Here is an 11,821-nt window from a genome sequence, read left to right as displayed (position 1 = left end):
TAAAAGCGTATATAGAGCGCTTTTTGACGTATTATATCCGATATTATAACTAATTAAAAATATCGTAAGCGATAAATAATCGAATTAATTAAGCTATTTCTAAAGTTATCTTTACTGTTTAATAAGTATCGAATAAAAGCTAAATACGGCTTACTATATCTAAATAAATAGAAGCTTTAAGAAGATTAATTAAGAGATATAAGTGGTACTACGAAGCTACATTATTTACGAATAAAACGATTAAATATAATAGTTATTTATCGTTTAATTAGCGTTAAACGAACGGCTTAATATCTTTATAAGGTTTTCTTTTTTCTTTTTATAATATATAGCTTCGATTTAAATCCTGTGCCTACGCTTTCCGCCGGCTTGAATACGGAAATAATACCTTTACCGCCGGAACTTTAAGCGAAGGCGTTTATAAATAAGGTCTACGTAATTTTAGAATTCGTATAAATAACGTTAATCGTAACCTCTTAATAATACGAATTTTACGTAAATTAAAAGCGATTTCCGGTCGAAAACCTTTATAAAAACGATAAAGTATAACTCGATTTATTTATTTTAATATGAATAAACTTAAAAAAGCTCGATTGATTAAAGGTAAAGTATACGGTAACGAAACTATTAAATCGATACGTAATTAAATTAAAAGATATCTTTATAGAGATCGATAATAAATTTTACGTCGATTAATTATAGAAAACGTATACGAACGAATTAAGAAATTAAATCCGAAACGATTTATAATCCTCTTTATTATTTATTAAAAGGTCTAATAAATTTATAATAAAAGAAATCCTTTACGTAAGAAATAAAAAGATAAAGGTAAATAACGTAAGATTTTAATACGTTAAAAGGGCTATTAGAAAACTCTTTTATTATTTATTATCCGACTTTATAAAGACGGAGGCGTTAAACTTTTACGAGAATAAGTATAAGTTAATAACCGTAAACGATAGTTTAAAAGAAAAATATATAACTTAAAAGAACTTAAAATTATGATTCATTAAAAAACGGAATACCTAAGAACCGGATCGCGAGGTTAAATCTATTTTTTTTTAAACGTTATAAAGGCGTTATTTGATTATATAAAAAAGGGGTTTTCTTTTTTTGAAAGAAAAAGGGGGAAGCGATTAATCGTCGTTACCGTTATAATTGTCGTCTTTCTTTTCCGGAAGAAATTCGAAAATATCGGCTTTTTCGGCCTTTTCGTCGAAAATAAAACGGACGGCTAAGGAATAACGAACGCGCGCGAAGCGATTAATATATCCTTCTTATCGTAATAAATACGTAAAATATTTACGTAATGATAATAGGGAAAGGCGTAATCGCCTGCCGAATGGGTAGCAATTAAACGAGAGATAATAATCGTACGTAAAGCGGTAAAAGTTTAAAGAAAAACGATAGTCTTTTAAACGGTAGATTTAGAATTAAAGAAAGCGTTTTTTTAATTACAAACCCGATTAATACGTAATTAAATAAAGAGAATAACGAAACGAAAGAAGTTAAGTTTATTAAAGCCGTTACGGCGGCGATATTATTCGCGTTTTTATTATTACCCTCGTCGACGGAAAGGATAAGTATAAGGCGTCGTATTAAGCGACGGAAGGTAAGAGCGGGAAACTTTAAAGAGTTGGAAAATAAAGGAAAGGATATTTATTGACGCTACGTTAACTAGAAATTAATCGAATATTTTACGGAACGCGCGAATTAAAAGGAGAGCTATATCCCGACGAAAGAGGGGTTTAATAATAATATAATAACGACGAATAGCCGTAAAGAAAGAGGTTTACTTACGTTAATTAAAGTAATAGAGACGGAAGAGTTATTATTATTATTAAAGGAGGAGAGGTTTAAAAGGAAAAGTAAGAGAAGGAATAAAAAGAAAGTTAATTAATTAAAAAGGAAGAAATCGTTATTAATTAAAAACGATTTAAATATCTTAATGAACGGAAAAACCCTTATATAATTAATAAGTTACGTTTAATTATAAAACCTTAATTAATATAATACTAAGATACGTAACTGCTTCTCCTGTATATAGCTAACTCTTAAAGGGGCGGCCTTAGTAAAGCGTACCTTCCTTCCTTTTTCTCCTCGTATAGCTTTATTTCTTTAATTTATACCCTTTTACCTAGCGAATAGCTCTTGAAACCGTGATACTTCCGTTTTATTATATTTCTTTAGTTACTTTAACTTATATCCCTTAACCGTTAACGGGGTTATAGGGTTATGGAGTTATTACTTCTTAGGACGGGGTTCGTAAGTATTAGATCGGTTTTTTTAATATAAATATATTGTCGTTAATATTTAATTCCATTAAGTTTCGAATTAATTCTTCTTCTTTTTCTTCGGGACTTTCCGGGAACGCCGGGCTCTTTAAATCGTTTTTAGGGAATTCTACTTCTTTAGTAAAAAGGGTCGAGTTATTTATAGAGTCGTTTTCTTTAAAGCATTATTATTACTATCTATCGTTTAACGGAGGGTTACTTTCTAATCATTCGTTTTCCTGTAAAGGATCGTTTATATGCTTCGTATATAATTTTAAAATTAAAGAATTATTAAAGTATTATAACCCGGCTATATTAATTAATAATATAATATAGCTATATATAAGTCGTAATATATTAAGAAATTAAGTTATAATTATATAATTAATACTTTATTTACTCCTTAATATTCCGGTTTAAGATAGTTCTTAAGAGTAAACTATATATTTACATTGATAATTAAAGAATTAAGAATAGCTATTTATAAAAGAGATATTTTTTTATTTTATATAGACTTTAATAATTAGATTAATAAGTTTCCTTTTCCTATAGCTAAATATTCTTAGGTTTTCCGTCGTCGGTTAGGTAGCTAAGCATCGGATAAAATCCCGACGCCGGGATCTTAAAAAGACGTCGGTTACGTAATAAGACTAAAGAAACGTTATTTTAGAAAGGATACTTCGGTACCGTACCTTCCCTGCGTCTTCCGATTAGTACCTATTGGTACCCTCTCTAACCGTAGTGTCTACTAGGGTAATGAATGTGACGTAGATACGTTAGTTTTTACCGAAGCTAGGTATAATATTACTAGGTACGTTCGTAAGAATTATTATTACGTTTAGTAAGAGACTAAAGACGGCTACGTTATGATTAAATATATACTATTACTTAAAAACGTTACTAGCGGCCTTATAAAGCCGTTAAAGGCTCGATAATACGGGAAGTTTATAGAATTATTATCTATAAAATACTTATAATAGCTTTACTTTTAAGAAAGTAATAAGTAATATTAGGAAATCTGAGAAATTAATATATAAAGTAGGTTACGATAGCTTTATCTTAGGTTATGAGAGCGTATAGGTATGCTAAAAAGGTTACGTAAAGCGTTAGAAATACGCCTTATTACTATAACTTAAATAGCTTCGATGTCGTCCCTTTCTTAGTATCTTAATATGTTAGTATGTAATCGCTTAACAAAGTTATATAAACGTATTTGTAATAAGAGTCCTGTCCATTTTACTCCCTCCTAGCCTCTTTGCTGTAGGTTGTATTTTGTCGCAATGTCGGCTATCCGCATATCCCTTGATAACCCCCCCGAATTCTATACAAATCTAGACTATATTCGAGGCCGTGTTATTCTCACCCTCCATCGACTTGAGGTTCTTGGCAATGTAATTGTTAAGCTCGAGGGCGAGTCCCGCACCGCCTTAACTATACCTCCAAACAACAGAGACGACTTCTATCATCCACGAACTCCTGGTGTCGGCAATCCTGGTAACATTGAAACTGAAAACCACAAGATCCTGTATCGTGTCTACCAGGCTTACCCGGAAGATGGGGCCCCAGTACCGTTGCAGGCCGGCCAGCACGAGTTCAATTTCAGCTTCAAGCTGCCGCTCAACAACATATGTCATGATTCTAAGGCCACGGGCTCCCTGCTTGGCATGGGTGGCATCTCAGGTCCTGCTGGGGCTTTGGGCATGGCTGGCGGCAGGTTTCGCACTATAGACGGTACAAGGCAGCTAATGCTGAAGCATGTCAAGACCACGTTGCCCCCCTCTCTCACCGGCTTCCCGCAAGAGGCGGAGATAAGATATTATATCAAGGTCACGATTCAGCGCCCAGGCTTCTTCAAAGAGAATTGGCGGCATCAGATCGGCTTCAAATTCTTCCCCATTGAGCCCCCGCGGCCCGTCGGGACAAACCAAGAAGCGTTTGCCCGCCGACCTTTCGCCTTCCGACCGTACGTACGCGCGCATTACAACAGGAAGTCGTTGTTCAGCAGTAGGCTGTCGTCGTCGATACCACAAGGGCATGCTGACGAAGCTGCGCCATCGGTTGAAATGTCGGCACGCATACCGTTCCCGAGTATCTTAACGTGTAATGGGCCCTTACCGCTGCGGCTGATCGCTCGTAAACTAGTTCCGACCCGCGAGGTGGTCTATCTAACGAGTCTCGAGATCAGCTTAATAGGGTATACGCAGGTCCGGGTGCACGACCTGCAGCACACCGAGCGAACTACGTGGGTTCTACTGTCAGCGCCGCTCAATACATTTACTATTGCCCTCGGGTCGCCGGACGATCCGGTTGATACTGAGTTCGAGGTTCCCTCAAACCTATGGCGTGACCGACGCCTTCCTAACACAGTTGCTCCCTCCTTTCGCACATGTAACCTAGCACGCCGGTACGAAATTGAGGTTTTGCTTACTCTCAGCTGGCGTGATTCGGCCTCGTTACTTGTAGGCAGTAATATTGGTTCTCCGAGGTGGACCAAGGGAAGCCAAAACGCTCTACCGCAGACGATTCAGCTTCCTCTCAAACTGTCCCGCATTGACGTCTTTTCAGGGATTAAGCCTCCACAAGAGCTCCTTGATTCGGTTAACAGTGGAAGAAGCCTCACCCCGCAGCCGCCTCCCCGACCTGTCATGTCATTGTCTCGATCGGTCCCTTCGGTATCATTCACACCGCAACAGGAACTACTACAACCACATCAGTACACGAGGCCGGCGCAGCCTAATCTCGATCCGCTATACCCGCCACAGCTAGGTACAGAGATGTCAACTCTGTATAACGAAGCACCACCGAGCTATGATGAGGCAATGGCCGATCGCCTCGCCGGCCCTTCAGTGCGACCCGAGTACAGCGGCATGACAGTGGAAAACTGGCCTAGCAGCATATTATTGAATAAGTCCTAGGGTTACGCGTAAACTTTAAAAGAAAACATAAATAACTTACTATGGGTTTATATACTGAGGTTAGTGTTACATTAAGTTTATTGCGCTTACTGAAGTTATTAATAAAATGAGTTAATATAGTTATAGTATAGTTATCAATATATATTCAAGTACGCTACTACAGTTTTTGCTTTTTAATTATAGTTTTTAGTAACTATAAAATAAAAATAAAATTTTTAATTGAAAGGTTTATGATAAAGAAATATAAAGAAAGCATAAATTATTAAAATAATTAATTATAAAAGTTTTATTAAAAACTCGTATCTACTTAAGGTACCTAGATTATAGATTAACAATTTAAAGATATCCAAAGAGAAAAAAAAGAAAACGTACGCGCTTATAAGCCGTACTTATAATAACTAAGTTAACTTTTATGAGTATTAAAAAAGAGGTTACGTATTAAGCCGTAGTATTAACTAGGGCTCTACTACTTAAGCACAGCTTATTATATATCAATAGCGCTTAGGTCCGCCAAAACCAACGTTACAATTGTCGAAAACGACAAATTTTACTCTCTATAAGAAAAGACAGCGTACCTTAATACATTATATTACTAAGCGTATTAAGCGATATGATAAACAATTTATTCCTTTGCTTCGATTATAAAGTTAAACGTAGAAAAGAAGTTTAGGAAACGTAGCTTATAAAAGGTATTTAATAGTAGCTATTTAGGTTTTTCATATGTTATAGCGTAAGCCGTTTATCTAAACTATTTAGGTTATAGTAGTAGAGGCTAATTCTTAAAGCTATACGTAACCTCCCTAGCGCGCTTATACGCTCTTTTAACCTAAGGTAAAGCTATTATAACTTATATAGTATAATGATTTCTTAAATTCCTTAGTGTGACTTATTATTTCCTAATATTATCTACTACTTTAATAAAAGTAAGGCTATTATAAGTCCTCTATATATAAAAATTATATGAACTTTTAATATTCCTAAATCTTTAATAGCTTCGTAAAGCCGTCGGTAATATTCTTAGTTAACAATAGGTATTTAATTACAACGTAATCGTTTTTAACCTTTTGCCAAACGTAATAATAATTCTTATAAGCATACCGTTTTTAATAGTTTATAGCTATCTCTTTAGGTTCCGTATTATGTTACGTAGAGGTTGCGCCTCTTCGTTGCTTACCTTAGCAACAGGACCTCCTCTATATATACGCTCCTGTTGCTTTCATTCCTTTAGTTAGTTCTTAGATAGAATAAAACCTTTTTCCTTCCTTTGCTCCTCCCCCTGTTGCCCGTGAGATAGCTCCTCGCGCGCTCTCTCGCACACGTTGCTCTTTCTCTCGCTACGTGATGTATTAATAATGATATTATTATATAATAACGTTATCAACTATTACGACCCCCTATACTCTACTGGTAATATAAGGCATCGATAGGATTTCTTAATTTATTACGGAATCAGGGTCGGGTTTATATGTTAGAAACCATGGGTAGGGGAGTACTAACAAGTATTGTAGTGGTGCGGTGGATCTAAGCCACGTAGCCTTTTCGATGTATATTTATATGGGTCCCGTACTCATATTTTCATTAGTTAGACTTAGACCTATAAGCATTACGACCTTATAGCTATTTACTCGTTTCTTACCATGCCTTTTCTCGCTATCCTCGTTACCTTTCTTTTCTAGTCCTCCTTTCCTAGCTGCCGTTTTTAGCTAGCCGATCAACCGATTATAGCTGTTTATAGTGATCGGCACTAGGCCAGTTGTTAGCAGTTAGGCAGTCCTTTTCTCGTGCCTCCATCACAGCGTGCCTACGCTGCTCCTGTTCAGTATTAGTAAAAGAAGCAGGGTAGTACGAATACTAAGTGCTAATCCTACGGAATATTATTCTTCCTTACCGTATTACATAATCGGTACCTTTTTATTGCCTTAGCGCCGGCTATATAGCCGGTAAGGGGGTATTTAACTAGCGACGGTTATAACCGGCCGTAAGAAAAGAGATATTACTAATTTAATTCTTAACATTTATAGAAAGCGAAAGATATCTCTTATATAAATAGTTAATATTTATTTTTTGATTATTAATTTAAATATATAATTTAGTTTTAAAAAGTACCTTAAAATGAATTATTAAGAAGCATATAGAGTATAATGTTTTCTTAATTAAACTTTAATTCCGTAGTATATTAAGAAACTTATTAATTACGCAATATTATTAACGGTATAAGCGGGTTATATAATTAATACTTTAATTACTCTTTAATTACGGAATTAAATAAGAAGGATATAAGCGATTTTTTAAAGGGAAACGAAAAGCGTAAAGATAATTATTTATAAAGAAAAGGCGGATTATTCTTACGAGAATTAGCTACCTTAAGGGATTCTTCTCTTCTTATTAAAGAAACGAATCTTCTTAAAGACGATTTCAGGAGTTTAATATTCTTAGAAAGCTTAGAAGGAAAAGGAATAAAACTAATTCGGGATTTCGCGGAATTAAAATAAAAGAATATATCTAGATTAAAAGGATAAGTATTAAAAGGTAAGAACCTAATAATACTATCGACGGTAAAGGGGTATAAATTAAAATAATATGAATAATATAATAAATTAAGAGATCTTAAAGGATTTTTTATATAGAATACGTTATTTCTATACTTTTATAAGAATTATTTCATTTTATTTGGTAGATAAATCTTAACCGTAACTTAAAGCTTAATAAAAAAGTTAATAATTAATTCGTATTTTTTATTAAAGATCTTTTAATAAATAAGAATAACCTATTATAGGCTATGCCTATTATAAGGCCGTAACTAGTGCTAGGGCATGGTACGTAATTAGCCCGTTAGTACCTACGGAGGATAAGGCTAGCTATTATAAGTACGGCCTATAGGGTATACTTTCCCTCTTCTTGTCTCCTCGGATAGCTTTAAATCATTAATATATAACTTTTACCTAGCGAATAGCTCTTAAAATCGTAATATAACCTAAATAATATAAGGAAGAAAACGAAGGATATCTTTGTAAAATACGAAGCCTTTGAAAGAAAAATCGAAGTTATCTTTAAAACCCCCAATAAGACCAGAACGGTAAAACGACTATTAAAAAGTTTAGTATAGATTAAATAAGCCTACGCTTACGCTATCGAGTTTAAAGGTTAAGTAACGAAAACTAGATATAACGAAATAACATTAATTCTAATATTCTATATAATGGATTTAACAAATAATGAAAGACGAAATATATCAATAAGATTAGCCTAAAACGCTCAAAAGGTTCATATAAGAAGTTATTAAATTTAATAATCGATAATACGAATACGAATAAGAGGAAAAGTATAGATCTACTTATATCTTAAAACAGAAAGGTGAAAATAAGCTTAAACCCCGAAGTACAGCTTCGTGAACCTACTCCGGATGAATAAATATCGACGCTATAAAAAAAGAAAGGGAAAAAAAGGATAAAAATAAGATTAAGTACTTTCATATCGGTTATAGGAAGACCTTACTTCTTAACGTAGCTTTTTAAGATTATATTAGATTATTTCTATATCGATTATTATCAATGCGAAAACTTCGTTTCCGTTAAGTCCTACATTAATTATTAACTTAAAGAAAAGCCGGATATAGTTCTTAATATCTTTCGCGATAATGAAATTCGCCGATATTCTATTCGAAAGATCGATAAATAAGGCGGTACTTTATAATACGTTAAATATTTTAACGCTTTTTTCCCGATCCTTTTATACTTATTTCTTTACAATTTTCATAACCTCAAGCCAACCTTCGTTCATTTCTATAACGCGCGTCGTACGGTATTCGATTACTTTTTCCGAAAACCCGTATATAAATTTAATTAAGTCGTCTTACGAAACCTTAAAGCGTTTCTTATTATTTTGATTAATCTTCTCTAATTAAAATTCTTTTAATAGCTCGTCGATAATTTTTATTTTCTTAAGTTAAGCGTTCGTATTTAAAGTAACGTTTTTACCGGCTTTAATCGGTTTACGTTTTAGTTATATTAATAAAACTTTTTATATCCTTTCAATAAAATATTTCCTTTTCGATATATGTACCGTTAAACCCTTTAGCTCGTTTAATTACGTTAATTTCGATTAAACCCGGTTTAATAATATCCTAATAATAGTAAAAACTTTCGTTATCGATAAAATCTTTCGTTTAATTATAACTTAAGATTTTAATTTCGGATAATTCGTAGTTATATTCGCGCTCGATTAATTAAATAACGTTAATTTCCGGTATAGCTTTAGATACCTCTTCTTATTTTAATATTAAATCTTCGTTTTTAAATTATCCTAAGTCCAGGAATATAAACTTTAGCTTTCCGGTTAAATAATAATATATTATCTTAGGTACTTACTTTAAAGATTCCTTACCTTAATATACCTAGAATAAAATATAAGAAGCGATCGGTTCTTCTATTCGTTTAGCATAAATAATAATCAGTTTTAAAATTAAATTTAAAATTAATTTATTCGGGTTTCCGTTTTCAAAGTAATATAATCGCTTTCTATTCCCATAATGGAACCCATTTTACGTTATATCCGTTAATAATAAATCATGAACGTAGTTATAAAGCCGATCGAAAATATCGTAAAATTAATACTCGAATTTTCTATAATTACTCGATTAAATTAATAATATTTCATCACGTATGCTTTGGTAATTTAATATGTAATAGGCTGTGCCCATTATAGGGCCCTGGCTAGTGCTAGGGCATGGTACGTAATCAGACCCCCAGTACCTACAGAGGATAAGGCCAGTTGTTATAAGTACGGCCTATAGGGTATACTATCTCTCATTTTCTCCTCGTCTAGCTTTAGTTCATTAATATACGGCTTTTATTTAACGAATAGCTCGTAAAACCGTAACAAAAAGCTAGACTAACCTTCTTTTATTTAATCGTTTTACGGATTAATATCGAAACGAGCGGAATCAATAGTAGGAACGGCGATATAGTACCTAGAGAAGCGGTAGTAGTAAAACTTACCGCCTCCCTCGTAACCTAGACCTTTTTACGGCTACTTAAATACTAGTTAAGAAGTTAATATATAAGCCTTTTACGACCGACTTAACGCTTTAAAAATGAAGATAACTTCGTAGAATTACCGTTAAGAAAGTAGTTTTTATAAGCTTAGGGATACGTATAATACCGATTAATAATATCAATAAGAAAACCCGTTCTTAATAAACGCGGTTCGAAACCTAAGTCTTTATAACCTATAAATTAACAGAAAGACCTTAATAGGTTCTAAACGTAATATTATATTAAACTATCGAGGTATACGTAATAAAATATTACTAACCTAATCGAATAATTATAGGAAATTCGAATATTAATTTTACGGTACTCTCGATCGGCTTTATAACTATATTCGTTATTCGTTATTAACGGATATAACGTAGGATCGGTTCTATTATAATAATAAAAAGCGATTATATTACGTCGAGAATAAAAACCCGAATAAATTAATATTAATACTAATCCTCGGATCGATTATTAATTAAGTTAAGCGTAAAGGAGAACCGATCGCTTATTATATCCTATTCTACGTATATTAAAGTAAGGAATCTCTAAAGTAAGTACGTAAGATAATATATTATTATCTAACCGGAAAGTTAAAGCTTATATTCCTCGACCTACGATACTTTAAGAACGAGGAAGTAATATTAAAGTAAGAAAAGGTACCTAGACCTATATCGGAAATTAGCGTTATTTAAATAATCGAACGTAAATATAACTATGAACTATACGAAATTAAGATCTTAAGCTATAATTAAACGAAGGGTTTTATCGACGACGAATGTATTTACTATTATAAGGATACTATTAAAACGAATTTAATCGAAGTTAACGTAATTAAGCGAGCTAAAGGTTTTAACGGCGAATATATCGAAAAGAAAGTACCCGATTAAAAGGATATAGAAGTCCTATCGTTATAACCGAGACGTAAACTAGCTAAAGCCGGGAAGAACGTTACTTTAAATACGAACGATTAAGCTAGGAAAACGAAGACTATTAATAAGTTATTAAAAGAGTTTTAATTAGAGAAGATTAATAAGAATAATAAAAAACGCTTCGAGATTTCGTAGGACGACTTAATTAAGTTTATACCCGGGTTTTCGGAATAAGTAGTTAAGTACCTTACGACGCGCGCTATAGAGATTAACGAAGGTTAGCCTAAGGTTATTAAGATTATAAAGGAATAGGTATAAAAACATCGGAAAGAAAGCGTTAAAATACCTAGCGTATCGTAAACTACCGCCCCGTTTATTAACCCTTCGAGTAAAATATCGGTAAATTTTATTATCGCGAAGGATATTAGGAACGATATCCGGCTTCTTCTTAAGCTAGTAGTTAACGTAAGACCTAACGAAAACGAAATTTTCGTATCTACGGTAATCGATATAAGGGCGTAGTTTAATATAATCGTAAAAAGTTACGTAAAGAAGTAACGTCTTCCTATAACCGGTATTAAAGGGATATAGCGAGGTTTTAATCCTCTATAGAAACCTTATATATAGAAATAATCGACGGTTCTATTTAACTCGTTAATTATTACCTCCGTTTACCGATTTACGTCGTTAAAAATAGGTTCGTTAATTGCCCCTTATTACTTAGTATA

At 33.3% G+C, this 11,821-nt stretch overlaps 1 protein-coding gene across 1 annotated transcript; it reads left to right on the top strand.

Annotated features, from left to right (window-relative positions):
• The first annotated feature begins 3,454 nt into the window (after nucleotides 1-3,454).
• GGS23DRAFT_589617 (uncharacterized protein) lies at nucleotides 3,455-5,413 on the top strand. The gene has a single exon (XM_051517638.1). It carries the CDS (start codon nucleotides 3,554-3,556, stop codon nucleotides 5,186-5,188), a length of 1,635 nt encoding a protein of 544 aa, XP_051367284.1. The 5' UTR covers nucleotides 3,455-3,553; the 3' UTR covers nucleotides 5,189-5,413.
• Nucleotides 5,414-11,821: the final 6,408 nt, after the last annotated feature.

Source organism: Durotheca rogersii (assembly GCF_024521655.1).
Source record: "Durotheca rogersii strain YMJ 92031201 chromosome Unknown GGS23scaffold_52, whole genome shotgun sequence".
Taxonomy (NCBI): domain Eukaryota; kingdom Fungi; phylum Ascomycota; class Sordariomycetes; order Xylariales; family Xylariaceae; genus Durotheca; species Durotheca rogersii.
Note: the sequence above shows the minus strand (reverse complement) of the source record. Positions and strands in the feature narration are given on the sequence as shown.

Bases quoted from the DNA above. Each gene is read 5' to 3' on its own strand.
- GGS23DRAFT_589617 (XM_051517638.1), top strand. From the start codon at position 3,554: ATGTCGGCTATCCGCATATCCCTTGATAACCCCCCCGAATTCTATACA.